This window comes from Meyerozyma guilliermondii, genomic scaffold (genome assembly GCF_000149425.1).
Source record: "Meyerozyma guilliermondii ATCC 6260 scaffold_5 genomic scaffold, whole genome shotgun sequence".
NCBI classification, from domain to species: domain Eukaryota; kingdom Fungi; phylum Ascomycota; class Pichiomycetes; order Serinales; family Debaryomycetaceae; genus Meyerozyma; species Meyerozyma guilliermondii.
This window is the reverse complement of record NW_001809796.1, coordinates 1,050,180-1,077,078: the sequence shown is the minus strand read 5'-3', so window position 1 is coordinate 1,077,078 and position 26,899 is coordinate 1,050,180. Positions and strand designations below refer to the sequence as shown.

The 26,899-nt window shown below is 44.9% G+C and overlaps 17 protein-coding genes and 2 non-coding genes across 19 annotated transcripts; 11 read left to right on the top strand and 8 right to left on the bottom strand. All coding sequences in view use genetic code 12, as the record gives it.

Moving 5' to 3' along the window:
- Positions 1-82: 82 nt before the first annotated feature.
- Positions 83-916, top strand: PGUG_04530 (uncharacterized protein; the record flags this gene model as incomplete). Its single annotated transcript, XM_001483751.1, has 1 exon — positions 83-916. One exon carries the CDS (start codon positions 83-85, stop codon positions 914-916), a length of 834 nt encoding a protein of 277 aa, XP_001483801.2.
- A 364-nt stretch (positions 917-1,280) lies between these two features.
- PTP2 (tyrosine protein phosphatase) lies at positions 1,281-3,224 on the top strand (the record flags this gene model as incomplete). Its single annotated transcript, XM_001483750.1, has 1 exon — positions 1,281-3,224. The coding sequence occupies one exon, from the start codon at positions 1,281-1,283 to the stop codon at positions 3,222-3,224; it is 1,944 nt and encodes a 647-aa protein (XP_001483800.2).
- A 138-nt stretch (positions 3,225-3,362) lies between these two features.
- On the top strand, positions 3,363-4,703 carry RAM1 (protein farnesyltransferase; the record flags this gene model as incomplete). Its single annotated transcript, XM_001483749.1, has 1 exon — positions 3,363-4,703. The coding sequence occupies one exon, from the start codon at positions 3,363-3,365 to the stop codon at positions 4,701-4,703; it is 1,341 nt and encodes a 446-aa protein (XP_001483799.2).
- A 248-nt stretch (positions 4,704-4,951) lies between these two features.
- PGUG_06014 lies at positions 4,952-5,041 on the bottom strand. Its single transcript has one exon. It is a non-coding gene; the product is annotated as a tRNA-Phe (tRNA).
- A 5-nt stretch (positions 5,042-5,046) lies between these two features.
- PGUG_06013 lies at positions 5,047-5,119 on the bottom strand. The gene has a single exon. It is a non-coding gene; the product is annotated as a tRNA-Arg (tRNA).
- A 410-nt stretch (positions 5,120-5,529) lies between these two features.
- PGUG_04527 (uncharacterized protein) lies at positions 5,530-6,939 on the top strand (the record flags this gene model as incomplete). Its single annotated transcript, XM_001483748.1, has 1 exon — positions 5,530-6,939. One exon carries the CDS (start codon positions 5,530-5,532, stop codon positions 6,937-6,939), a length of 1,410 nt encoding a protein of 469 aa, XP_001483798.2.
- Positions 6,940-7,426: 487 nt separating this feature from the next.
- PGUG_04526 (uncharacterized protein) lies at positions 7,427-8,815 on the top strand (the record flags this gene model as incomplete). The annotated part of the gene is made up of 1 exon (XM_001483747.1): positions 7,427-8,815. The coding sequence occupies one exon, from the start codon at positions 7,427-7,429 to the stop codon at positions 8,813-8,815; it is 1,389 nt and encodes a 462-aa protein (XP_001483797.2).
- Positions 8,816-9,453: 638 nt separating this feature from the next.
- On the bottom strand, positions 9,454-10,209 carry PGUG_04525 (SDR family oxidoreductase; the record flags this gene model as incomplete). The annotated part of the gene is made up of 1 exon (XM_001483746.1): positions 9,454-10,209. One exon carries the CDS (start codon positions 10,207-10,209, stop codon positions 9,454-9,456), a length of 756 nt encoding a protein of 251 aa, XP_001483796.2.
- Positions 10,210-10,542: 333 nt separating this feature from the next.
- Positions 10,543-13,260, bottom strand: FZO1 (mitofusin; the record flags this gene model as incomplete). Its single annotated transcript, XM_001483744.1, has 1 exon — positions 10,543-13,260. The coding sequence occupies one exon, from the start codon at positions 13,258-13,260 to the stop codon at positions 10,543-10,545; it is 2,718 nt and encodes a 905-aa protein (XP_001483794.2).
- PGUG_04523 (ureidoglycolate hydrolase) lies at positions 13,249-13,869 on the top strand (the record flags this gene model as incomplete). Its single annotated transcript, XM_001483745.1, has 1 exon — positions 13,249-13,869. The coding sequence occupies one exon, from the start codon at positions 13,249-13,251 to the stop codon at positions 13,867-13,869; it is 621 nt and encodes a 206-aa protein (XP_001483795.2).
- A 108-nt stretch (positions 13,870-13,977) lies between these two features.
- Positions 13,978-14,811, bottom strand: PGUG_04522 (uncharacterized protein; the record flags this gene model as incomplete). Its single annotated transcript, XM_001483743.1, has 1 exon — positions 13,978-14,811. One exon carries the CDS (start codon positions 14,809-14,811, stop codon positions 13,978-13,980), a length of 834 nt encoding a protein of 277 aa, XP_001483793.2.
- A 150-nt stretch (positions 14,812-14,961) lies between these two features.
- On the top strand, positions 14,962-17,541 carry SEC15 (Rab GTPase-binding exocyst subunit; the record flags this gene model as incomplete). The annotated part of the gene is made up of 1 exon (XM_001483742.1): positions 14,962-17,541. One exon carries the CDS (start codon positions 14,962-14,964, stop codon positions 17,539-17,541), a length of 2,580 nt encoding a protein of 859 aa, XP_001483792.2.
- A 700-nt stretch (positions 17,542-18,241) lies between these two features.
- PRE5 (proteasome core particle subunit alpha 6) lies at positions 18,242-19,153 on the top strand (the record flags this gene model as incomplete). Its single annotated transcript, XM_001483741.1, has 1 exon — positions 18,242-19,153. One exon carries the CDS (start codon positions 18,242-18,244, stop codon positions 19,151-19,153), a length of 912 nt encoding a protein of 303 aa, XP_001483791.2.
- Positions 19,154-19,276: 123 nt separating this feature from the next.
- Positions 19,277-21,250, bottom strand: PGUG_04519 (Hsp70 family ATPase; the record flags this gene model as incomplete). The annotated part of the gene is made up of 1 exon (XM_001483740.1): positions 19,277-21,250. The coding sequence occupies one exon, from the start codon at positions 21,248-21,250 to the stop codon at positions 19,277-19,279; it is 1,974 nt and encodes a 657-aa protein (XP_001483790.2).
- Positions 21,251-21,309: 59 nt separating this feature from the next.
- Positions 21,310-23,193, bottom strand: PGUG_04518 (uncharacterized protein; the record flags this gene model as incomplete). Its single annotated transcript, XM_001483739.1, has 1 exon — positions 21,310-23,193. The coding sequence occupies one exon, from the start codon at positions 23,191-23,193 to the stop codon at positions 21,310-21,312; it is 1,884 nt and encodes a 627-aa protein (XP_001483789.2).
- A 60-nt stretch (positions 23,194-23,253) lies between these two features.
- On the top strand, positions 23,254-24,111 carry PGUG_04517 (putative tRNA acetyltransferase; the record flags this gene model as incomplete). Its single annotated transcript, XM_001483738.1, has 1 exon — positions 23,254-24,111. The coding sequence occupies one exon, from the start codon at positions 23,254-23,256 to the stop codon at positions 24,109-24,111; it is 858 nt and encodes a 285-aa protein (XP_001483788.1).
- Positions 24,112-24,158: 47 nt separating this feature from the next.
- Positions 24,159-24,680, bottom strand: PGUG_04516 (chaperone; the record flags this gene model as incomplete). Its single annotated transcript, XM_001483737.1, has 1 exon — positions 24,159-24,680. One exon carries the CDS (start codon positions 24,678-24,680, stop codon positions 24,159-24,161), a length of 522 nt encoding a protein of 173 aa, XP_001483787.1.
- A 303-nt stretch (positions 24,681-24,983) lies between these two features.
- Positions 24,984-25,442, top strand: PGUG_04515 (uncharacterized protein; the record flags this gene model as incomplete). Its single annotated transcript, XM_001483736.1, has 1 exon — positions 24,984-25,442. One exon carries the CDS (start codon positions 24,984-24,986, stop codon positions 25,440-25,442), a length of 459 nt encoding a protein of 152 aa, XP_001483786.2.
- A 202-nt stretch (positions 25,443-25,644) lies between these two features.
- UME1 (Ume1p) lies at positions 25,645-26,883 on the top strand (the record flags this gene model as incomplete). The annotated part of the gene is made up of 1 exon (XM_001483735.1): positions 25,645-26,883. One exon carries the CDS (start codon positions 25,645-25,647, stop codon positions 26,881-26,883), a length of 1,239 nt encoding a protein of 412 aa, XP_001483785.2.
- Between the last annotated feature and the right edge of the window lie 16 nt (positions 26,884-26,899).

Here is a 26,899-nt window from a genome sequence, read left to right as displayed (position 1 = left end):
CGAAAGCGAAATCAGAGCTACAACGAAGAGGAGTGCGAAGACTGTGCACTTTAGTTTCTGGTGTTTCGTATCAGTTTTTTTCATGATAAAAGATCCTCCTCACTCACGGCTCTACTATGCTGTTCGTGAAAGTTTGGATCAAATCAGATCCCAGAATTCCTCGATTCCAAAAGACGAAAAACGTAATAAAATAGCCGATATAGATAAGCAGCCGGAATCCCAGAGCACCAATGAGTATTCACCAGAACAATTGCGACTATATCATGTCAAAAATGAGCCGGATTATACCGAAAGTCCTCTTTTTGCTCGTCTACAAAAACAAGATGAAACCATAGAGAGGCTCAATCGCCAAGTTAGGCAGCTTCGGACCGAAAATAGGGTTCTTCTCGACCGAAATGAGGAGTACATCGCTGAAATGCACAAAAAAAATGTTTTAAACGATCAAAAACTCGAAGAAATAGAACAAGTGTACAGCAAACGACTCGAAAATGTCCAAAATAACTACGAAGAAGAGTGCCAGCAAACAGAACGGTATCGCCGTACCACAGAACAGCAAGAACGTGAGCTCAGAGAGCTTCAATTTCATGTGAATGATCTACAAAGAGAATTAGCACAAGCCAAAGCTATGATTGCAACGTTACAGTCTGTATCTGAGCCCGCATTGCAGCCTGGACCGGCGCGGGAAGCGGTGCGGGAACATGCACAGCGGCTGCACGGTGACAGAGTGTTCGCTTATGCGGACGAATCTGGACACAAGGTAATGGATGCGGATCTGGAGTCGGATACTGACGCGAAAGTTGAGCCGAGAATTGAACAGGAAGATGACACTATGGCTTTACTTCGAGGAATTGAGCCAGAAGCCAACAATGATGATGAGATTTCATCGACCACGGAAGCTCTATTAAGAGCTTCGTAGCTGCAATGAGTCAAAACAAATCGAACTTCTTGGCGTCTATTTCCAAATCAGCTCATAAACTCTGAGTGCTGCTGCAAGGAGGGCGTCGAGGTGCATTTCCCTATGCACTAAGACTCTGCTGCTTCGGGAAGGCTTCTAGAATTCCCGCACCGCATGCGCACGTCGAGGGCAATATGCAGGAGGAAACCCAACCAAATTCGCCAATGGTCTCAATTTGCCACGATATGACCAAAGGTCGTCAAAGCAATCGAGTCCGAATGCTTGAAAGTTTATGATACGACTACTGTCGTCTGACCACTAGTCAAGGCCCGATAGAGAACAGCGAATATTTTTAATCTAACTTGGCGGGACGCATCATGACGTCATGCGTGCATCGCCTGCATCGACGCTTGCAGCCCTGTCATATCAATGCAAATACCTCAATTTGTATATATTGCTGTGGAAATATTCATCATTTCCAAGGGTGAAAATGCTCTCTACCCCGGAACCCAACAGCCCTGCCCATTTTGCAGGTTCCAAAGACAAGGAAATTGATTCACAGCCAATTCCCGGTATATCACACTCGTGCAAAACAGCGCCAAAAATAGGCTCAATGAAAGAGCTAACTTTAGGAACGTCAATTGGGTCTCCAACTCGCAGTCAGCCCAAATCTCCAATCTATAGCCAGCTTCCGCAAACCATAAAAAAGCTCGAACAGAAAGACTTGGAGGAGATTTTGAGTCAGCAATCGGTAATCATAGACGTACGACCATTCCATGCATATTCAACATCTCGAATCAAGAATGCCATCCATCTTGCGGTGCCCTCGACCCTCGTCAAGCGTCAATCGTACTCACTTATTAGCATAATCAACTCAATCCCCGTCGAAAGTCCCCAAAAAGATCTACTTGCTGAGTACCTTGAAGAATCCGGCGGAAAGCCTCCGCTCAAAGTTGTCGTCTACGACTCTGAAAGTTCTGGTACTCATTGCTCAGCGTTGCTCTATCACATATTTGGCAAGTTTAGCCACTTTAATTGTCACCATGGAGGTTTTGACGTTTTTTGCCTTGAAGGTGGTTTTTCCAGTATCCAATCTTCTTCGGTAATTGACAACTCTCCGCTTTCCACTCTGGCCAGCAGTCCAGATTCCAGCTCCAACGGACCCCTGAAGCTGGCAAAACCGTCTCTTTTTGGCGGTTTTACCCTTCCTTCAGCCACTCCTTCCAACCAAAAATTCTTGCGGTCGATCGGTGGAAATTCGCCTCGAGTCAATGAAACCCTGTCGAGTTTCAATTACTGCTTCAGTGTTCCTCAGGGACTAGACAAGAAGGTGGACAAGTTGCCCAAGTGGCTTCAGTTTTTGGTCACCACCAAGGAATCTGGCATAGTCGATGTCTTGACTCACCGGTTCAACAAAATCGAAAAATCAGAGCAAGTTCGCTTGAAAACCGCCATTGGCTCCGTCAAGGAAATCCAACATGCTCCTCTGGTGTGTACGCCCAGTGCCCTTTGTCCAGCGTGTGACACCATCGATTATGAACTTCCCAAAGGCATTGAAAACGGCTACAAAAATCGCTACAAGAACATCTGGCCCTACGAACACTCCCGAGTCAAAGTCGAGACCCAGCTGGACGACGACTATATCAACGCCAACTACATCAGCTACGAAGATCTCTCGGATCTCTCGTATATTGCGACGCAAAATCCTCTTCCGGCGACTTTTGAAGATTTCTGGAATTTAATCCAATGCAACAATATCAACGTCATAGTTTGTCTCAACAAGCAGAAGCCAGCGGAGTTGGTGGGGCAGGACCTCAAATATTTTGACTCGCAGGAGTTTCCAACTAGCCAAGTGGAGGTGAAAAAAGTGTCGGTTGAAGACCATGGAGACTTTGTCGTTCGTCACTTGCAACTTTTGAAAGAGGCCCATTCAATGCAAAAGGTGTACCAGATTGAATACAAAAGATGGCCCGATTTTGGAGTTCCTGACTCTTTCAGTGGTATCACAGACCTCCTCAATTTCAAGAACAAGTTGATCGAAAACGAGCACTTGAACAAGCAAATTGTCGTTCACTGTTCTGCCGGTTGTGGACGTACGGGCTGTTTTATCACTACAGACATGGTCCTAGACCGGATACACACTCAGACAAGTGGAGTCAAAGCCGACGGAACAGACGATGGTAAAGTGGACGTGTGGGGATCAGACGATGTCATCTACAAGTCTGTGCAGCTGCAAAGAACCCAGCGGGTTTCTATGGTTCAAAATCTCCGCCAGTTCATCGTGTGCTACGAGATTGTGCTTAATTACCTTGCGGAGAATTACGTATAATGGAACTAGTATAATAATGCATCAAGGAAGAACTTTTTTAAATTCGCAATTATTCAGTATCGATCAATCCTTTTTTTCGCAATCGCAGCTCATTGTGCAGTCCCCATTAGGAAATTCCATCATTCTGGTTCATGGTCCATGTCCCATAAAAGCGCCGCGTATCTTCTCCAGCTAATGCGCGGCAACATGGGTTCTGTGTCCGACGGGCAGTTTGAGGATATCATAAAATCCCTTAATGTGGAAGAATCCGCAAAGTCCATTGCTGAAAAAGTGACAATGATGCTTGGAGAGCCGCCGGTGATGGCCGAAGAATATTCCAGCGAAACATCCGAGGCCCAAGCAGAGGTCAGTAGTCGTATCGAGAGAATCTACAAAAGAGGAGGGTCAAACCTTAAAGCTCAATTCTTCTTGGATAAACATCTAGACTACGTTGAGCACAATCTTCACACTCCGCTTCCCAGTCCATATGTGGTTCTAGATGCCAACCATGGGTGGATGTTGTACTGGTTGCTCAACTCGTATGCTGTTATGAACCATGAGATTGACGAAAAAACCAAAAGTCTTGTCAAAGACAAAATTCGTCGTCATATCGTCGACGATGGCCGTGGAGGTATAGGCAGCGGAGTGGGCCAAATCGGCCATTGTGCCTCTACCTATGCTTCAGTGTTGGCGTTGGTACTTGTAGAAGACTGGGAGACGCTTTTGGAGATCCGAAATAACCTTTACAAGTGGTTTATGTCGTTGAAGCAGCCGGATGGTTCGTTCATAATGCACAAAAATGGTGAAAGCGATACCCGTTCAACCTACTGTGTTTTGGTCGTGGCTTCGCTATTGGACATACTAACGCCTGAGCTCTCGCACAACACTCTCGGGTGGGTTTCTAGTTGCCAAACCTACGAAGGAGGGTTCGCTGGATGTCCAAATACCGAGGCTCATGGCGGGTACCTGTACTGTGCCTTGGCAAGTTACTTTCTAGTTTTGAGCCAAACGCCCACAAATGATGATTTTGATATCAATTCGTTCACCAGATGGTCGGTGATGCGCCAGCACCAGTTGGAAGGGGGCCTTTCAGGCAGAACTGGCAAGTTGGTGGACGGCTGCTACAGCTACTGGGTGGGTGCAACATTTCCCTTGCTTGAAGCCATCACTAGTTTCCATCCGCTCTTTGATAGAGAAGCCTTAGAGGTGTATATACTAAAGTGCTGTCAGCTCGAACTGGGTGGCTTTCGTGATAAACCTGGAAAACTGGTGGACTTTTATCACACCAACTATGTGCTTTCTGGTTTGAGCATAGCACAACATGAGTACTTTTTAAAGGAAGAAACAGATGAAAACACCACTGAAGATACAATAGCTTATAGATTGGCTGCAAATGAGAACCCACAAGCTTATACCGTCGCCGTGCATCCAGTCATTGGTATTCCCATAGACGCTGTGGAGAAATGCCGAAAAATTATGAGAAAAAAGAAGGAAGAATGAAGAAGTAAAAGACAGAAGAAACTGAAGAAATTCAAAACCTGAAAAAATTGAACAATTTGAAGAAATTGAAAAATTGAAGGAAACGAAGTATAATTTATAGGCCACACTAGACAACAAATTTGCAGCCACGATATGATAATGAAGTGAAATCTTGTTTTACTTGTAGCCTCACTTCAAATTAAATACCAACCGTAGCCGCCGGTCACTTTTCGGTTGCAAAAAATAAATTACTCTGTTGAACAAAAAAATGCGAATTCTGTGGATCGAACACAGGACCTCCAGATTTCTTGACTGAAGTCGACTTCAGTCTGGCGCTCTCCCAACTGAGCTAAATCCGCAAGTAAACCCACGGCGGGAGTCGAACCCGCAATCTTTTGATTAGAAGTCAAACGCGTTAACCATTACGCTACGCAGGCGATTACTTGACAGCTTGAAGTGCCCTATCAATATGTTTCATGCAGAAAAGGATTTCGCAAACTCTAAAAAGTGCTCATGTTGCACCCATTTGTGCCGACGATTCTAGTTCAATTGAGGATTCGGTACACTAGTCTAATTCTGTATTCCAAGCAATACAAGACTTTATATGAACTCTGCGGCTTATTCATATTTTCAATATTTGAAAGAGCAAATCAACTTTATTAAAAACATCAAAAATTGATCTTAATGAAAATAAAGCTACAACCTTGACGAAATTGGTTTGTTTTCTGCAGTTCAACTTTATATTTTCTGACTATTAGTTGAATAGATCAATCGGTTCTGGGAATATCTCACGCGCACTATATGCACTCCGATACATAATTTCCCAGCTCACTCTCACCAGGCTTACATGACAAGTTTATTTGACAATTTGGCACGCCGCTTCCTTGGGCAGCAGTATGCGCCTGTCAGCACTTCCGAGGACCCAGAAAGCCAGGTGCGGGTTCCGGGATCGTTTGCAGCGACTCCCGAGGGTAATCAAGTGGCGAATTCCAATGTTTCCGAGGGTCATAATCGATTACCGGGGGATGCACCTATCGGCGAAGAACCTGCAACCGCGCCGCGGGCAGCATTAACATCGCATAATTTAAACCATGTATTGTTCCGATTCAGCACCATCTGCCAACTCCTCGTATACAAGCCATTGATGGTGGTTCTGGTACTCATTTGTCGCGTGGTTGCTGCTTTCATCAACGTCATCTATTTCCGAGATGAATACGCTGCTACGGCAAATAATCCTTCAGACCCCATCGACAATGCCAATAAGTTTATCCGAGAGCTCGAATATAATTTGCAACCATCAGAACCAATGCATACGCTTCCGCCGTTTTTTCAAGGAAGTTACACCCAGGCTCTCTTTATGGCCACCAACAGAGCCAAGTTTCTTTTTGTATATTTGGCACATCCCCGCTCAGAAAATTCTTCCGGAATGTTTGAGAACATCATAACGGCTCCCGAATTCACCTCTATCTTTAATGACCCAGACTACATAATATGGGGCGGAGATCTTACAAGTTCTGAGTCTTATCAGCTTGCAAACTCGCTTAATGTCACCAGATTTCCATTTCTTGGGCTTATGTGTCTCACTCGTTCCACCACCATGATGCCTCTGGGTCCAGTAAAATCAGCCCCCAAGATTTCTTTGGTGCTGAAAGTTCAAGGACGGGTCAAGGATCGTGCCAGGGCCCAGGCGATCATCAGCAATAAATTCAAAAATCGAATTAACAAGTATGAGGCGGATCTTCGAGAAATTCGTCATGAGTTAATGAACAAGTATATGAGCCAGGTGCTCGTTAAACAACAAGATATAAGCTACCAGAACTCGTTGGCCCGTGACAAAGCCAAGAAACTTAAACGTGAGAGAGAAGGTAAATTGCTGGCATATTTGCAGCTGAAAGTTGAACATTTTTTGCAACTTCAAAATTCGCAACTGCCAGATTCTGCTCGTGTGGGCATTCGGTTCTCCAATGGAAATAGAGTAACACTTACACTCCCAAGCACCACCAAAGTTGCAGAAATCTACGAGTTTGTGGAAATTCACAGAAGAGGATACGACACTGAACCGCAAACTCTAAGCTCTCAAAATGGTCAAAATTCCCAAAATTCTCTCATGTCTCTCGAAATTGCTCCTGACGACTTCAAGTTCAGCTTGGTTTCCTCGGTGCCTCCAAGAAGCCTGCTCAAAGATTTTTGGGAAAGTTCTGTTCGAGATGTCAATTTCATCTACCCCAATGGAATGCTTATAGTAGAGGATATATAGCTACGATACAACCTGCATTGCTATTGACAGTGCTTCATTCTTCATTAAATTAACTATTTACCTCCCTTTTTCTTTTTCCGTTTGTCTTTCTTGCGCAACCCGATCAACCCAGTTTTGAGAATCTGCACATATTCCGTCCAGAAGGCGTCCAACTGGTCTACTTGCACTACAGTTGATATCCTCGTCTTCTTGCCGTTTAGCGAGGCTCGTATCAACACAGGATACGTCGATGTGTTGGTAGGATATCCTTCGGTATTGACGACGTTCGATGGTAAATCGCCCAAATGATGATCTTCCACCGGCAGATCCATTCTCTTTTGCGTCAAATATACTGATTTTTTGCCCCCGTTCTCCGTTAATGCCTCCAGGAGAGTCCGGAGAAACTCAGTGTTGTCTAGCCTGCCCATTATGAAAGTTGCAACTATGTAGTCGCGGATTAATTTTGGTGTGCGTCGACGCACTCAAAAACGAGAGGGAACTGCATGCAATGCGATGCATGCGATGTGCGGCACAGTGCGGGTGCAAGCAACGGAGAACTGATAAGGCTAAATTGAAGATGATAATTTCGCTATTGGCGTCTGTTCTTGTTGCATTGGCGTCTGGTACACCATACTTGTATGGAGTTTACGCCCCGCAACTTGTGAAGCGAGTGGGATTGACGGCACTGCATTCTGCAACCATTTCTTTGGCGTCAAATATTGGGTCGGGACTCGGTGGGTTCCCAGCCGGATTAATCATCGATGCAAAGGATCCTCCGATGTCCATACTTATAGGGTCCATTTGCATCATGATGGGATACTTTGGAGTTCACGAGGTATATGTTCACCGGTGGGCAAACATGCCGTTCATTTGTGTTGCGATGGTTCTCGTTGGTTTTGGTTCTATCATCAGTTATTTTGCAACCATAAAAGCGGCACAGGCTAATTTTCCGAAACATAGAGGTTCTGCCGGTGCTATTCCTGTAAGCGGTTATGGCTTATCTGCCACCATTTTCTCCGTGATTGCAGCACATTATTTCAAAAACAATACTGGGGGTTTTTTGGGCTTTTTGGCCTTGTTTTGTGGCTCGGTGACACTTTTGTGCTCTTATTTCGTACAATTGAAAACTCCACTTCCTCCCTCATTCGACGAAGAATCGGCTTTGTTAACAGGGACCGATCCCACACACTCTCACGACCACCATCCTCCCTCTGAACACTTGCCGGAGCCAGCAAACTCGCCCGTTTTAGTGTTGCTAACCAGCAAAAAGTTCTTATGCCATTACCTCATAGTGTCTGTTTTAAGTGGAATTGGCCAGATGTATATTTATTCTGTGGGATTTGTGGTTTCTGCCCAAGTAACCTACGCAAAGTCATCAGCTTCTGACGTAGAGACAGTTCAGGCACTTCAAGTTGGTCTTATATCAATTGCAAGTTTTTCCGGTCGGTTACTATCTGGAATATTTTCGGACATTTTGCACAAAAAGTTCAAACTCCAGCGCCTATGGATTGTGCTAACAACTACATTAGCTCTTGCTTGTGGTCAATTGATCTTGGTATACTCAAATAACCTTTCATTACTTGCCGTAACATCGGCAGTTATTGGAGGCAGTTACGGGTTGATTTTTGGAACCTACCCTGCTATAATGGCTGACGAATTTGGAACCGATACTTTCTCCACAACTTGGGGTCTCATATGCACAGGACCGCTGATAACGCTCTACATTCTAAACAAGTATTTCGGTCGCATTTTCGACAGCAATACCGATGCAAATACTGGGGTGTGCTACTTGGGCAATAACTGCTATAGGCCCGTTTTCCAGCTCAGTTTTTACCTTGGAGTTGCAATATTCTTCGTTGCCATGGGACTCATGTGGGCTCAACGTAAGTGGTTATAGACGACGAAGAATCAAATCAACAACAAATCTCGACAAGAAGGCTGTTTCGACAAGTCTCTTTCATCCAAGAATAGCAGGGCTATAATTGAAAGTACTCGCTATGTTCGAAGAGCAAGATGTCGTATATGACGAAAATATAATCTCACCTTTGAGTCAATTTCATGAGGGTTGCCCGAGACTCATCAGTTTCCAAGGCAGGTGAGAGTCTACCTTGGCACCGGTCTTGTTTATCCGGCAGCTTCGCCGACGATGACAATAAATTTGAAAAACTTACGAAACAAACTCAGTCAAAATGAAAGCTTTTTGTCTATATTCTTGAGAGCGAGAAAGATACTTGTACAGTGAAAAAATCAGAGTATCTCTGATGATTCTAGTTACAGATCATATTATCATTTTCCTAGAGATACTGAAAACAGAATTGCTCAGGCATTGGCTGAAAGTTACTGACTGAACCTTGTGACTGTGATACAAATTCATGAGCCAAAATAATCCGAATTGGAAAAGGCTTGCACTTGAGTCAAGTAATGGGTCCAAACTTCATTCTATTTATGCTCGAAAGCTTATATTCAATGGCTGCAAAATTTACCCAATCTGCAATTGAAGTCCACTACCGACAATAAAGTTTGTCTCTTGGTCATCTACCATGGAATCTCAGACTTGTCGTAGCTAAAAAACTTTCCATTCGATTCCTCCGTCAATCCCTTGAACAAATCAAGCAAATCTTCAGCACTCTTGTCCGGAGTAATGCTCTCGCTCAGCGCAAAGAACTCCCCAGCCTCGGGACTTTGTTCGCTGAGAAATTGAGCAGCAGCCTTGTTCATGTCGGTACTAACTACACCAGGGTGAACAGCGATAACAATGGATCCATCCTCCCGCAATTCCTTGGCCAAATCCTTGACAGTGTAATTAAGAGCAGCCTTCGATTGTCCATAAGCAGAGAAGTTGATTGGGAGAGTCAATCCCAAGGAAGCAGCCATAGTGGAAACAAAAATAATCTTCTTTTCAGTACCCTTCTTGACAAGTGGGTAGAGCTGTTTGAGCAAGAGGACTGGACCCAAAGCATTGGTGTTGTAATGGTTTACCCACTGCTCCTTCGACGTTTCCAAAACAGAGGTGTAAGACTCCCCAATGGCTCCGTTGCTAATGAAAACGTCAATTGAATCTGTCAATTTTGCAACCTCGGCACCAGCCTTCTTAATACTGTCCTCATCGCTCACATCCAATTGAACAAGCTTTACACGAGAATTGGATTTGGCCAACTCTTGCAAGTCAGCAGCGCTAGCAGGGTTCCTGGCAGTTGCAATAACCTCAACATCGGGGTCGGCTGCCAATTGCTTGGCTATAGAAAGTCCGATACCGCGGTTAGCGCCGGTGATGAAATAAGTTTTTGTCATTTTTTTGGATGGTTTAAAGTTTTTGATGATCAATTGAAATGACTGGTGCTTTTTATATGCCAAGCTGATTTCAAATCACCTCTAATTGCCACCTTCGTCTGTCAGCACATTTGTTGCATTACGGCTTTAATGTAATCTCCGTGCGGCTGCAACCTGTCTTACAAATACAGTTTGCAACTGAAACCAAAAAGCTTGGCAAAATCACTTATATCTCCGTTCGCCGTATCTAGAAGGTTCGTGGAGATTTTGGTCCATTTGTGGCGTCAGTGGTGTTTAGAAGACGAAGTTTGTTAACGCAATCATTTATAGAAACTATGTACAGTTCGTTATTCATTAGTCGACGATATTAACCTCCAACTCAATCAGTGCAAGCAGACTCTTTTGGTTCAGAATCTTCACCAACATCTCATGAAAGTATCCGTAGCTCAAGTCGGCGTCCTTGATCTGTTTCTCAAGCTTTTCCTTCTCAAGCAATCTCTTGTCGATGCTCGTTTGGAACCCGTTCAAAACTTGTCTCGTGGGATAGTTCAACACTTGTCTGCATTCCTTGGAGATTCTGTCGGCGTTGACATGCGAGTAGTCCAACTCCTGGATTTGCTTCTTGATCTTGCGTGCTTGTTTTCTGGGAAAGGCATTGGGGATATCGTTGATGAGATAATAGATCGAGAATCCAGCAACACCTATAAGTACTGGACCTGCGATCTTTTTCAATGTTGTCGAATTGAGGACGGAAGTCAACGAATACATTTTTCTGACAAGAGCACCGGCAGTCAATAATTTGGTTGAGGAATAGACAGTATGCAAGGTCAATTGCGATGGTATCAGGTTTTTGAGCGAGGCCGCTGAAGATGGCACTGAACTGAGAATATTCACTGGGTTGTAAGCTTGAAATTGAGAAGTAAAGTGACGAGGAATTCCCATCCAAAGCATAAACGAATCGATGGAAGGATCAAAGAAATCTGAAACTTCGATTTGATCGTTGATTTTTCTCTTGATAGTATCTCTGCGCCTTGTAAACATCAACTCCGATTTGAAAACTTTTCCTTGCAAAAAGCCTTCCCCAAGTGTAGCTTGACCAACCTTGACAATTTCTTCCACCTGCTTCTCCGTCTTTATCTTAGCTTGTTCTTCGCAAGATGTCAAAGCCGAGAGAATCGTGTCAACCATTGCCTGCTGCGTCTCCTTGGCGTATTCGTATACGTATTGCAATCCGTGATAGGGCACAATTTGTTCATCCCCAAAATTATTGACTGTGTTCAATATTTGCTTCTTTGTAGATTCATAAACTTCAGTGCAAGTATCCTCAATGAGTTTATGCAAGGTATCACCGGCTTTGTTGCTCTTGCTCTTGATCTTATTATAACTAGGTGCAACCTGGTTTTCGAGTTCCGCAGTTTTGTCCTCTTTTTCCACCGCGTACATTTTTTCATTTACCTTGGCCAATGTCTGAAGATCATCAAGAAGGTTGTTGAGATAATTCTTGGCGGGAAGAAGCTTTGAAAGTGCACGTTTTTCAAGCACAAATTTCCGCAACGAAGCCTCCAACTTATCAAAGTCTGGGTGTCCATTGGGTCCATTGTTGTCAGGGCCATCGTCAGGGTTAGGATCTTCGTCACCATCAAAGTCGCTTGAACTTACAAAATGCACAAATTCCTGAGCATCTTTGTAAGTGTCTGGTGACAAATTCTTTACCTGTTCCAAGACCTTGTTCATGCACTTGTTCTTGTCTTTGATGTTGTCAAATTTATTAACAACGATGAAGACATACCTTTTTTCAGCCGCTGCGGCAGCAATGAATTCCTTTGCAGACAACGTGAAGTGGTTTTCAGCATTGACGACAAAAACAATCAAATCGATTTCTTCTTGACGGGAAAACACCTGGGTGGTCTGAAACAGATCCATATTGAGACCAGGTGCATCAATAAGCTTTATATCGACGATTCCATTGCGAAGCAAGCTTTCTTGAAGAGAACGATTATCTATGACATACACCTTGAGAAGGCTATACTTGTCACAGTCGTACACGAGATCTTCAAGCTCCTTCAAAGGGTGCACCTCATAAGTGCTAGCATCTTTTATATCGTATTGGGCCCCGATGGGAACCGCGTGAACCTCCTCTACGCCGCGGTTCTCATTTACAGCATCGATCACTTCACAAAAGACCGACGTACAAGGCTGCTGGTCTTCGGGAAGCACTTTACGCCGAAGGAGAGCATTGCAGAATGTCAGCTTACCAGCGTTCAAGTCTCCTGTAACAAACACTTTTGACGAAGTATCGTCTACTCGTTCTTTCAAGTTCAACAAGTACTTGATCTGCTGGTTGAGTTTTTGTTCGAGAAGAGCGGCTATCAGCGACTTGTCCAATGTCAGCACCAAATTATCGTTGTGATTAGCACTCAACTTGACGTTCAACTTGAGAAGACGAAACGTGGGGATGTCTTCTTCCTTCGCATCGATTTTAGCTTTGCTCAACGTTTTCGCCGAAATAGTGCTATTGTTACGTACCAAAGCCAAGTGAGCTCTTGTGGAGTTGAGTAGCAACTGGCTGCTGTCCTCGGCATCGGCAGGGTAGAATATGGGTCGTTGTTGGTTTTCTCCGCAAAGCTCGTGGATAAGTTCCACCGTCAGATTGATGGCTCTATCAAGCGCCACCCTATTTTCGTTGTAATGGAGCTGTTGTAGCGATGCATTGAGGTGCTGCTGGCGATTTGGAGCCGGTCTCGACGACTTTCCGGCTCCCACACCGTTAAAAAGAGTTGAAGAATCGTCAAGAAAGTCGCCATTTTCTGGTATGTACATTACACTTGCTGGTCCATTTGCCCCAGCTTGCTCATCGGCAACAACCGTGGATGTGTCGTCATTTGTCGCGCTGTCGCGAAAGCTTTTGAAGCCCTTAAATGACATGGTGGTAATTCGTGGCAAACGGGTAGTTGCTGATTCCGATGCGAATCGGATTGTTTTCGTGGTGTCTGGGCCTTTTGTTATGTTGGTGTACGGGTGTATGGTCTGGTTATCAGTTTCGGGCAGTTCCGAATCTTCATGGTTCTCCATACGTTTTCCGAAAATTATGGCATTGGGGTCGAGCCGCTTTCTCCCGAGCGGTTTGCTGCCTATGGTGGCGTACTAAGTGCCGACCATCAAGTCAAAAATGTCAAAAGTTCAGCGGCAAATTACGGAACCGCTGTGAAGATGCATAAAGTTGCACCCATTATTAACAATTACCATCAATGTAAGAGCGGAAAGGCTGCCAGTGCCAACTGGAACATCTTTCGGTGCTCTGCACCTAAGCACTTGATCAAAAACCAAGTATATACTGCCAAAGTTGTAGAAAGGCACCCTTTTTCAACCCAGACATTTGTGCCTATGGGACAAGATTTGGACAAGATTTCGTACTTGGTTATTGTTGCTAAAACCGATGTAACTTCTGAGCAGAAGCTTCCAGATCCAAAAACATTGAAAGCGTTCATTTGCAAGGGAAATCAGGCGGTTACTTATGGAGTGGGAACATGGCATGCACCGATGGTGGTGGTAGACCAGCTGGTTCCTTATATTGATTTTGCCGTTTTGATACATGAGAACGGGGTGGAAGACGAGGATTGCCAGGAGTGTTATTTTGAGCCGGGAGTCAAGGTTGATTTTGGAAGTCGGAGCAAGTTGTAAGTGAAGCGAAATGAAGATGAAAATGCAGAATTATCCATAAGCACGAAAAGACTGAAATGGTGAAATTTGTCTTGTTTTCCAAGTGTATCACCATCATTGCTTCTGTTCCTACAAGTACAGAAGAACATCCTCCATGACCTGCTGTGCGTACTCATTCCTTTCAGCACCCTCCATACTCTCAGCCTTTATTCGTGCCTGCTTGAGTTTCTCTATCACATTTTCAAATTCCTCAACATTGACATCATTGACGCCATTTTCAGAACTCATATCCTTCTCATCGTCGTCTAATAAACGCTGGCACATGGACTCGGCCATTTTCCGTTTTCTAGCTGCAAAACCGTCGTCTTCGCTGGTTTCAATGTCAGACCAGTCGTGGGTATCGAACAACTCCACTAACCTATCTATCCCCAACTTGTCACGGAACTCATTCTGGCCTTCCTCTTCCAAATTTATATACTCAAATCCCCGAATCGTAGCAGCATCTTCTACAATTGCATGGTTTTCGTTGTCCTCGCTGCTCGAAACTCCAACTATCGCAAAAAATCCCGCCCATTCGGCGCCTCCAAGCAGCTCATAGATTTTCTCAAGGACCCCTATAGTCGGCTCCAAGTCTTTCATAGTGGCTTTGTCATCTAAATTCAAGCAGAACACAATACCATCTAGTGCACGGCGTAGTTCTTCCATGTCTTCGCTCATAAATTCGTCGCTCCAGGCATTTAAATGCTCCCAGCTTGGAGTTATGGTTCTTTTTTCGGGATACTCGTCCACCATTATGCTCAAATCATGCTTAAAATACTTTGTTTGTCTCTTTATTTTGAAGATAAGTCCTGAATGGGAACCGCTAAAGTCGCCATCACCTGAAAAACCGGCCCCTATTATCGCTGAGGCTCTCAATTTTCCACTGTGTGGTGCTCCTAGCACGAGAACGTTGTTTTGTGCCATCAGAACCCTCCAATCGTTCTAGAAGATACGGCTCAATGTACCCCAGTAAAATAAGCTCTTCTTCAATATTTCAGTTATCTGCAGGCAGTCGCACCCCAGGATCAACAATCGCACATTTCTTCAAAACTACCATCTGGTGTCTTTTTGCTTATGTCACCGCTGGCCATCAATGGCGATGCCAAGACCACAGCCAAGCCTGTCATCGACACCATCCAGCTAGAAAACTTGTTGCTTCGTGACGAGGAGATTTTCCAGACATCTTTAAATTCCGAAGACTACCTCGAGAGCTTGGCGCCAATTGTCAAAGATGCACTTCGAGCCAACGGATTATCCGATCTCATCCACAAATTGAACGATATAGTGCGCGAAAAAGACGATGAGCTCACAGATTTGTCCATGAGCTCGACCCAGGACATCAATTCGTGCATAGACTCCATCGATCGCATCCACGACGAGTCGTCAGAACTCGGCAAAAACCTCCAGCAAGTGAGTCTGTTTCTCAACAAATCGGTGTACGAGCTTGTTTCGCGGAAAAAAGAGTTGATCAAATGCAATGATGTCACCAGCAAGATCAACGAGACCAGCAATGTGTTGAACTTGTGTATTCAAGTTTTGGAAATCACAAACAAAATTCACGAACTTATAAAACAACACAAGTATTTCAGTGCATTGAAGCTCATCGACGAGCTCACGAACATTCACTTGCCAAAGGTGGAAAACTTTTCTTTTGCAGTCAAGATCTACGACTCTGTTCCACTTCTCACCAAGACAATCAAAGACGAGTCCTTCGACAACTTGTGTAAGTGGGTAAGTGTCAACATAGAGCGCAAGCTTGAGGCCATAGGTGACTCATTGTTCGATAACATCATTCGACTTCAAGATAACTGGGACGCTATCAAAAAGGCGGAGGGCCCAAATAGCAGTTTCACGCCTCATAAACTCAACTCCCCCATCGAAGTGGCTATCCGAGATCCTTCCAACAGCTATAATATTTTCTTTGACAAGACCCTTCTGATCAACTCGGCCACTTTGTACGATGCCATGCTCGTGTACCAGACCCTCAATGAGGACGACCAACTTTCACGAATGTACCACAAGGAATGGATCAAAAAGTACAACAGAGTTATCTACCCTATAACGTCGTCTGTCGGTGCCGATTCTGGGTCCAGTTTTGCCGAGTCCTCAGCGGACTTCAGCGACTTGAACTCGTTGGAGGAATACTTGAAAAGAATAGCTGCGTTTTTCGTGGCTGATAAACATATCAATATCGCCACAAAGTTCCTTCTTCGTTCCAATGACAACTCTAATGACTTATGGGACTCGTATGTGACAAAATTGAAGCCGGTTTTGTTGAAATACTTGCTGAACCATCTGTTCAACCTCGACGATATCATCGACTTCAAAGATTTGCTAGGCGATTTCATCCAGGTGATGGAAAACAACGAGTACAGAATCCTCGAGCTTTATGATGTTATGATGGTGGTTTTTAGAGAAAACTTTGCTCCAGAAATCATCAAGCAATTCCGAGCCGATTTCATTCAACTGATACATTCGGACCATTACATGCCTCTCGTTGTAAGCGACCGAGAAGACTACGAAAACGTCATGAAGGTGTGCTGGTATCACCCTGAAGTTTCTTTTGCGGCGCATAAGGTCAAAAAGATGCCGGTGAGCTTTCCGTTCAGCGAGGATTTTGTCGATTACTGTCTCTGGATCCGGTCTCTTTTGGACGACTCCTTGGCATTTATCGGAAGATATTATAGCCACGAGCAAAACGAGATCAACTCCATCATCGTAAACGAGATCTTCGAGAGAGCTCTTGGAAAAGAGAAGAATTTTGGAATCAGTAATGACATAAAAGATTTCATCGACGAAAACTCCCACAACAAGGAAGTCATTTCTCAGACTTATGTCAACCTCGAGTACTATCTCTATTCGCTTTATGAGATCGGAAAGTTAGTCAATCAAAAACTCCGAACACACACAGGGATTGGCATCAACAATATCGACGCAAAAGGAACATTCGTTTTGCGAGCCGTTGACCATCTCACGCAAGTGAGAAAGTACTCTGAAGATGCCATTTTCAACATGGTGGACCAGAAAATTAAGGACCTTTTGGAGACAGTTGAGTATAATGACTGGCTTCCTTCGCGGCCCAACGACGATGCCAGCTACTTTGTCAAAGACTTTGCATTATATTTGGAGAACATTTTCACATCAACATTCTCCAACCTCCCATCTTCGCTTCGTACTTTAGGTCTTTTCAGAAGTTTCGACTATATCAGTGAATACTTCTTGAATATTCTCAAAGATTGCGACCGGTACAACATGATAGCCATTGACAATTTCGACTTGGATATCACATATTTGGAGGATCTCATGCGCCAGCTCTATTCCACAGGGGCAGAAGATGATGGGTCAGGAGGCTCAGTGGCATTGCAATCGACGTTTGAAGAACTTCGCCAATGCATTGACTTGTTGAAGCTGAACAACTACGAAGATTTTACCAAGAACCCGTCTTACAGAATGCGCAAATACAACCGGATTCCATTCGAAGAGGGCATGAAACTTATTGGCAAAATGGTGCGAGAAGAGGACATTAGTTCTGGTAACGATACAGGGTCCATTTACACTGTTGAACTGCATGCACCATCACTTTCGTCCTCCACAGCTTCAAAGTTGGCCAAATTTTCAAGCAAGTTTGCCAGACCCGAAGGAAGAGAACGATAGCCAAACTATCAAACCGTATTGATTCAACATAACCGCCTTACAACCATTTGCTCTTGCTCCTCTTCATTGCAGCAGATATATTGCTTCTATAGGACAATTTCTGCCTTGCAATGGTGCCTCTATCAACAACGTTATACTACAATAAAACACTGCTACATTTGCTGTTCATGCTATCTATATTTTGCTATTTTACAACTTTTTCCAAATTTCCGATTTGAGCAATCTGTCGTCTTCGTCTACTATTTTCTACATTCGAATTTGCTATCTTTTCATTCATTCTTTCTATCATTGCATCATTCCGCCTTTGTTATCTTTGTCTCTCCATTGCTATCCTGCCTTTCTTCTTCAATGTCTATCTTTCCATCTTCGTTAATCTTCCATTGCGATTTTCACCCATTAAATTAAAGTTGAAATATTTTCTCTACCAGAACCACCACCTCCTAGCAGGCTTCCTGGATACCAATTCCTGGATCTCGTCCTCATATTCCTGGGATTTTTTCAAGAGTTTACGCTCTTCTTCTCGATGCTCCAATCTGAGCCAGGCTACATGAAACGCTATATAAACCGTGGACGCACCCAAAAAAGTATGGAATAGTGGTGTCAGAAACTGTCGGAGCCGAGGCTTGGCGGCTTGCTGGGTAAAACGGACCGTCATTCTGGAAATAGTTGATTTGAGTGAGATGAAGATCCACCGGTTCTTATGCAGTACATCGCACCAAGTTCAACACTCAGCTCCACTGTGATCGCCACCATGTTCCGGAACAACTACGACAACGATTCGATCACATATTCGCCCACCGGTCGTCTTTTCCAGGTCGAGTACGCCCTCGAGGCCATCAAGCAGGGAAGTGCTGCCGTGGGAATCGCATCGAAGACCCATGTGGTGTTGGTGGCATTGAAGCGAAATGCTGAAGAATTGGGATCTTACCAGAAAAAATTGATAAAAATCGATGATCATATGGGCATTGCCTTGGCGGGTTTAGCGCCAGATGCACGTGTGCTTTCCAACTACCTCAGAAAACAAGCCATGAACCTGAAAATGGTGTTCAATCGTCCCATTCTGACCCAGAGAGCTGTGCTCCAGATCGCCGACAAGGCCCAAGAAAACACCCAGCTGTACGGCTCCAGACCCTACGGTGTGGGGCTCCTCGTTGCTGGCTATGACGAGACCGGCGCACATTTATATGAGTTCCAGCCGTCAGGACTGGTGTTGGAGTACTACGGTGCTGCCATTGGTGCTCGTTCTCAGGCTGCGCGTACCTACTTGGAGCGCACGCTCGAAGAGGTGAGGGAGGTTACTGACGTCGAGAGCTTGATTGTGCATGGATTGAATGCGTTGAGAGACACGTTGGCTCAGGACGTGGAGTTGACTTTGCGCAACACCTCGGTGGCCGTAGTGGGCAAAGATACATCATTCAAGATCTACGAGGACGACGAAGTGACCCAATGGTTGGAAAAATTGGACCTGGTCAGCAACGCCAGAAGTAGGGATGACGGCGCCGATGGCGATGAAGAAACGGCAGAGGGCGACGCACCCCAGCCTGAAAACCCAGACGCAGACGCTGGTGCCGCTGCTGACGCTGACGACACAAGAATGGAAACTGACGAGTAGGCCAAACGGGGGAGATGAACGGAAAATGAAGCGTATCTACAGTATAATACACAACATATTAGATCCCGCGTAAATCATGAATTGGCTCTATGTACACTGTTGTTCTTGTTTCTGCTGCTATCTTTATGGTTGTTCCTGTTTCTGCTGTTTCTGCTGCTTGACAGCGACAGCTTGAATCGCGGCCAAGCACACTTTCTGGAGCTCGTTGACGGCTTCGTTCACCTCTTCAATAGGGCGGATTTTTCCATGATCTCTAATATCATTGATGATTGACCGTAATTCTCCAACCCTCTTTTCGATATCTTTTCTTTCATTTTCTTCCATAAGCTCACCGAACTGAATCAAAGCGTTGTCTGTGTCGCTGCAGATGATATCCGCTCTCGTAGCATTTTCAATGTGAGACTTCAACTCGGCGTCTTTCTTGGCATTGCGAGCACTTTCTGCTAACATAGTTTGAATCTCCTCTTCCGAAAGACCGGTTTCTGCAGATACTTGGATCGATACCTGGTTCTCTTTTCCATAGTGCTCCAGATCCTCAGGATAAGGTGTTTTGTCACGAGCAGCGACATTAATGATGCCGTCTGCATCAATTGAAAACAGCACAGCTATCTGAGGCGTGCCTTTTGGACCTATCGGGATGTTTTTGAGCTGAAAATTTCCAATGAGTTTATTGTCCTTCACCAAAGGTCTTTCTCCCTGATAGACCCTCACTTCCACGCCGGTCTGACCATCTACTGCCGTGGAAAACACCTGCTCTTTTTTCAACGGCACAGCAGAATTACGAGGAATCAAAGGGCTGAAAATACCTCCATAGGTCTCGATACCCAACAGCAAAGGTGTGACATCCAACAAAACGACGTTCTTGATCTGGCCGGAGAGCACAGCTCCTTGTATAGCGGCACCAAGAGCCACAGCTTCGTCAGGGTTAACAGCGGTGTTGGGTTCAAGCTTGAAAAGATCGGCTACTGTCTTTCGAATACGGGGCATTCTGGTCATTCCACCAACAAGAATCACATCATCGACGTCTTCTGGCTTGAGTTCGGCGTCTCTAAGACACCTTTTCACAGGATCCACGGTCTGGTTAATCAAATGCATTGACATTTCGTCTAGTTCATCTTCTGTCAAACTGAGCTTTATGTGCTTGTCAGCCGTAATGAAAGGTATGTTAATTTCTGTCTCTTTGACGTGTGAAAGTTCAATCTTGCACTTCTCGGCAGCCTCTCTGATGCGCTGGACAGCGAGACGATCGCTCAGGAGATCTATGCCTTCAGCCTCGCGGAACTTGTTGAGGATATATTCCACGATGAGAACGTCAAAATCCTCTCCACCAAGATGCGTGTTACCGTTTGTTGCACGGACCTCAAACACACCGCTCTCGATATCGAGAATCGAAATATCAAACGTTCCTCCACCAAGATCAAAAACCGCTACGATACCGTCTTTCTGCTTCTTATCCATACCATAAGCCAAAGCCGCCGCTGTGGGCTCGTTGATGACCCGCAACACTTCCAAGCCCACTATTTGGCCCGAGCTCTTTGTCGCCAGGCGCTGGGAGTCATTGAAGTAAGCTGGCACCGTGACAACCGCATGTTTGATTTCGGTGTCGAAATGCGATTGGGCAATCTGTTTCATCTTTTGCAAGATAAGTCCACTAATGTGTGATGGAGAGATCCGTTTACCATACGAGGTTTCCACCCAGGCGTCTCCGGTCTCGTTGGGAGTGATTTTATAGGGGATATTCGGGATATCTTGCTGGACTTCCTCGTCAGTAAAACGACGGCCGATGAGTCTTTTTGTGGCAAAAAATGTATTTAGAGGGTTCACCACCGCCTGTCTTTTTGCTGGTAGCCCAACTGAAACATCTCCGTCTTTGTTGAAAGCTACAATCGACGGAGTTGTGCGGCCACCCTCTTCATTTTCGAGAATCCGCGGCTCATTTCCTTCCACAATAGCCACAGCAGAATTTGTCGTTCCCAAGTCAATTCCTACAACACGGTGCGATTGATGACGCCACGATGAGGTGCCGAAATGTCTCGTGGCTCGCGCAAGAGTTCGCCTCCAAAGCATAGAAATCATGAAGCTTAACCAATTTCGCATCGCACTTGGTTGCGTTGGTTTATATGCCGTCCCTGGGGTTCCGGTAGATGGCTGCGAAATCACTGGAGAGTGTGGAAACAGTTTGGAACAAGTCGAGCTGAATTCGTGTCAGAAACATGGCTAAAAAACTGGAGAACGAGCTCCTCGCATCCTGCTTCCTTGATAAAATCATCCATAGCCTGCTTGGATGGAATTAACACCACGTCGTCACAATTGTAAACTTCGATTTCTCTTCTCAGAGTATAAACCACACAAAAATCTTTTGTTTGCAGAAAAAATGCTTTTCGAAACCCGATAATTACTCCTTTGCTGTTTGTGCGAGTGTCCACCACCAAATGGCCCACTTGGAACTTCATGGTCGACTGGTTTAATGTGAGAGTCGTGTTCTTCATAACTGTGTTTTTGGGTAATATGTGGTACAGACCAGCCTCGTACTCTTGGTAGTTGCTCTGCCACTTGAGTTCCTCATACAAATCGTGGAAACATTTGTTTCCGTTCCGGGGATTGGCGATATTCATTATTACCGGAACAAAAGCAGAATGATTAAAGTTGGCCAACTGCGCTTCTAAATTCGGTTTATCGAAATCATAAACGTTCCAGTAGCCACGTTTGGCACTAAGGAACATTTGGCACACAGAAGTGGTGAAATCGTATTCGGTGTAGCGTATGGGATACCACCGTGAACGGCCCTTGAACGACGAAAGCATGGAAAGCGAATTGTAGGTGCCATAGAGTTTTAGACCCAAAGCCATTCGAATGAGCTTATCAATGTTCGTGGGTTCAAGGTAGTGCATCACATCCTGGCGTGGGTTGTTGACAAAACTTCGTAGCGTCAGAAGATACTCGTTGAGTTTGTACGAATGGAAAATGTAGTCTCGTGTCAAGTCTTCAGCGGAGTTTCGAATGATAAAGATGAACAGTCCCACCATCAATTGGCCCTTGCGGATTTCCACACGCAAACGAGGACCTAGTGCTGGTTTGCCAGTGACCTTGATTTGGATAGACGAAGTGAAGTCGAGAACCACCTTCCCTACCACAGTACTCATAACGTCAGGATGAGCCTTGTTCATACCAGCGTATATTCTGGTCAAGCAGTAGTCTTCCAAAAAAGACTCATTTAGGTAACGCACTCTATCGTACGGTTCTAAACCTGTAGCGTCCATATGAAAATTGTCAAGAATTGTCTCCACTATGCTGTTCAAATACCTTTGTAGAGCCAATTCGTCTCTCATTATGAGTACCTGCGACAGCTCTTCGTGGGAAATGGTAATTCCAGGAAATCCCATGTCTTCGATGTGGGCATAGAACTTTGTGTAAAGTTGGTGTTGAATTTGCAGTAGCTTGCGTTCTCGTGCTCCCACCATAAGATGAAAAGAACGATCAAACAAGCACATATCGCTCACAAAACGTTCGAAATCGTCTATATTGGTCGAATCGGAGCGGTCTGCGTTCTTGAGAAACCGTCGGAGTCCGAGCCCAAACGAGCATCCCAAAATCAAATTCGTTACCAACGCTTGTTTTTGCAAGGACGATGTCGATTCAAGGTCCCACATGGGCCGGGGACTGCTTTCGTGGAGTAGCAAGAGCGGCACAAGGTTGTTTTCGTTTAAAGTATGCTTCTTGACGATGGTTCGAAATCGTTGGAATTGTAGGTGTGGGTCCTGGGATGCCGAACAGTTGTACTTTGCTATATCTTCCTCAATCTGCCGTCGTTTCCTCTCGATTTCCATGACTTCATGGTAATAACTCAAGCGCCGTTCACTTTCGAGACGATAGCCGTTTTTAATCGTTTTGCAATATGTGTCGTAAAGAACCTTCCAAACCAGTTCATGGCGTAGTTTTTCTTGAAAGCCTGAGCTAGTAGCCCTTAGATTGCACACATCAGCCACAGAAAGGTATAGCACGACTCCTTGCCATATATCGAGCGGCAAGTCCTGGAGCATCGATTTGCAATCAACCTGGAATGAAATTCGCGACTTTAAAAAATCTCTTTGTGGGGACCGATGGGGAAACGAAAATCAGGCGGTGGCAGCCACGATAAGTCTAAAAGGTTCAGGGCCGGCGGGTTTATAGATCCTGGTACCAGTGGGATCTTTGCTACATGCAATCGTGGCCGGGAACAACAGTGTAGGAAGGAATTGATGAATCTCTTTGCGGAGAAGGCCGAGCAGTATTATGATGAAACTGAATTAAACGACGATTCCGACGAGGAAAATGAAGAAAATCTCTCGATAGAAGACAAGATCAGGCGGGAAGTACAGGAAATTCAGGATAAAAAGGATACTCGTAGCGAACTCCTCAAGCCTATTGACTTGGATTGTGAGTGCTTGGTGTTCATCAAGACACGAAAACCCATAACTCCCGAGACTTTTGTGGAGCGCTTGTGCCAAGAATGCAAAGGATCGCAAGCCAAAACTACCAGGTACACACAAAGACTCACACCTATAACTTTTTCTGCATCTTCAACTATTGAAGAAATCAAAAAGTTGGCAAGAAGAGTGTTGGAACCTCATTTCCACCAAAAAGAAAGCCAGAAACCTTACAAATATGCAATTCAAGTAACCAGACGCAATTTCAATGCGGTTCCCAAGGATGATATTATTCGGGCTATTGCTGAATGTGTAGGCAGAGACCATGGACACCGGGTGGACTTGAAGCAGTATGACAAATTGATCTTGGTAGAATGCTACAAGAGCAATGTGGGCATGAGTGTAGTCAATGATTACTTGACATACGAGAAGTTCAATCTCCAGCAGATCTTTGAGAAGGGAATGGAGAAGGAAGAGAAGGAAGAGAAAGAGCAGAAAGAAGAGAAGGAGCAGAAAGAAGTGAAGGATGAGAAAGAAGTGAAGGAAGAGTAGTATAACTAACCGAAAAGACCCAAAAGTCAAAATTTCATCATTAATACTCATTGAACGACCACTGCACACATTTCCACTATCCTCATTGGCGCCTTCCATGCAAGCCAATCTGATTCAGCTGTAGGAAGGAGACCCATTTTGTAAAACTTGTAGAGTCCAACCGACATTGCGGCGATCTGACAAATCACGAATGCAACTTTCGCAAGTATTATGTTAGAAGCATTCTTTTCTGTCCAGAGATTGGTGAATGCTGCGTTTGTTTCTGTGAATATAGCCTTCACCGGGTTCCAAAAAAGCGAGAAAGTCATCATTATGGGGATGATTTGCAACGAATTACCCGTCATATAGCTCATAAACAAGTTCATTGGAATGCCTTTGGCAGGTGCAACTGCAATCTCCCATGCTTTTTTCATTTTAAGATCATCAACTTGAGCTGCCGACTGTTTCTTCGGCCCGATTGGAGCCACCTTCTTTTTGGACGCAGTGTCCACAAACCCAGGAGGAAGCGAAAGTGGCTTTTTACATGCCTTGGGCGACAAAACGTCGGGGTTTGATATTTCGCTGTGCATGATTTACGCACCTGTCAATGCAATGCAAGCTGTCAATGCAAGTGGTAACGCCCCAATAATGCAATGCAAGTCAAATAGAATCTCGGCTGTATGCAGTATTTGGAGTTTTTATCTTTTTCTGACTCACCTAGATGGCCTTCGTATATGATTTTATGGTAGTGATTTGTGAACTTTAGCTATATCACAAAGTCCATAAAAGAGAGACAGACCCCTTTTTCATTCCATTATTTTTAGATATTCGGATTATGTAATCAAAAGACGGTATTCTGAAGCTTATCGATACCGCTCCGCATACTCAATCTGATGAATTCCACCACAAAGTTTCAGCAAAATGCATTGCGAAACATCATCGGGCTCTCCATAGTTCTCTCCATGGGCTTTCTCCTCATCATCCTTGCCGGAATCTATGGCAATTGGTTCCCCATCATCATTGGCATCATCTTTGCGGTGGCACATCTTCCTGTAGCGATCACACGGACTTTGACAGAAAATGGCGATTATGACTTCAATTTTGAGCCTTCACAGTCTTCGGTAGGCAACATGTGGAAAGAGATAGGGCAATTCTTATCGGCACTGTTGGTGGTGTCTGGTTTCTACTTGCCGGTTTTATTGCATCATTCGCATATTTTAACGAGAATAGCAATGGTGTTGACGATAATTGGAGGTGGATTGATATATGGAACCGTGTACACTTTCAGCCTGTACTTTGAAGAGCCGCAAGAAGACGATGATTTGCCTGACCTTGGAGGTGGTGTCATCTAGATACATAGCCCATTGTCCATACTGATAAATACGCACTCCTTGCGCAGCATGCGTACATCCACGTCCGCTTCTTCTCACCACTTCTTCTCCGCGATTTACAAGTACCAGCCTTGTGTTTTGACCATGACTGTTGGAGCCACCGATATAGCTGCGGCCGAGCAGGAAATTGTTCAGGAACACCAGCTCCGTGAGAAGATCATAAATGAGGAGTTTAAGATATGGAAAAAGACCGTGCCGCTTCTTTACGATACCATCCCATTCTCAAGCCCTTGACTTTCCAAGTCTTTCAATTGCTTGGCTTCCGGATTATACAGTGTCAGACAACAAGAATTTCATTACTGTCAAGTTTTTGTATGGCACAAACACGTCACAACATTCCCAGGACTACTTGAAGCTCGGGTCGTTGCAGCTTCCGTCGACACTCGCTCCGGATTTTGCCAGCTTCAACCCAAACGCACAGTCCATACCCATTCCGGTGGGAGATAGCACCACTGACTTCAAAGCTGTCTCGAGCTGGAAACATAATGGTGAAATCAACAAAATTCGTCTCAGTCCCGATGCTTCGAGTGCGATTACTTTTGACAACTCAGGCGATGTCCATCTTTACGACCTTTCAGCCGTCAACAAACCGCCCACGAGCTTCGTGTACCACAAACAGGAAGGTTATGCTTTGGAATGGGTTCTGAACGACCGGTTTCTTTCCGGTGCAAACGACAGTCAAATTGTGCTTTGGGATGTCTCCAAACCTCTGACCCCACTTCAGGCATTCAAGTCTCACACAGCGGTAATCAACGACCTTTCTCATAGTGTTCCGTCGCAGCATTTGTTCGGGTCGGTTGCAGACGACTATTGGACCCATATTCACGATTTGCGAAGCTCGGTCAACGACGGTCCAGCCATCAAGACACAGACTTCACACGTGCAAAACGCTATCTCCTTCCATCCTCAGATTGCTACTTTGTATGCTGTGGCTGGAAAAGACAAAGTGGTCAATGTCTACGATTTGCGAAACCCAAACGAGCCGTTCCGCAAGCTCTTTGGCCACACTGAGTCCGTTGCTGGTGTACAATGGAATCTGGATTCTGAGCCTGAATTGTTGACTTCGTGGGGCTACGACCGTCGAGTCATCACGTGGAATTTGGCTGCGTTGAACGAGGACTTTAGTTATCCTGACAGCGAGGAAGGAGGCAGAAAGAGGGCGGCCAAGAGTGCTGATCCCTGCTTATACTTCATCCACGGCGGTCATACTGGCCGCGTAAACGATGTAAGTATCCATCCAAAGATCCCCAGCCTATACGCTACATGCGGAGACGATTCACTTCTAGAGGTCTACAGAACGAAGACTGTGCGAGAAGATACCGATAATGAAGAAGAAGCTGAAAAGGAAGATAACGATAATGATGAGAAGAAGGATGTGGAAATGGAGGAAAATGATCAGTGATTAGCAATGAGAATAG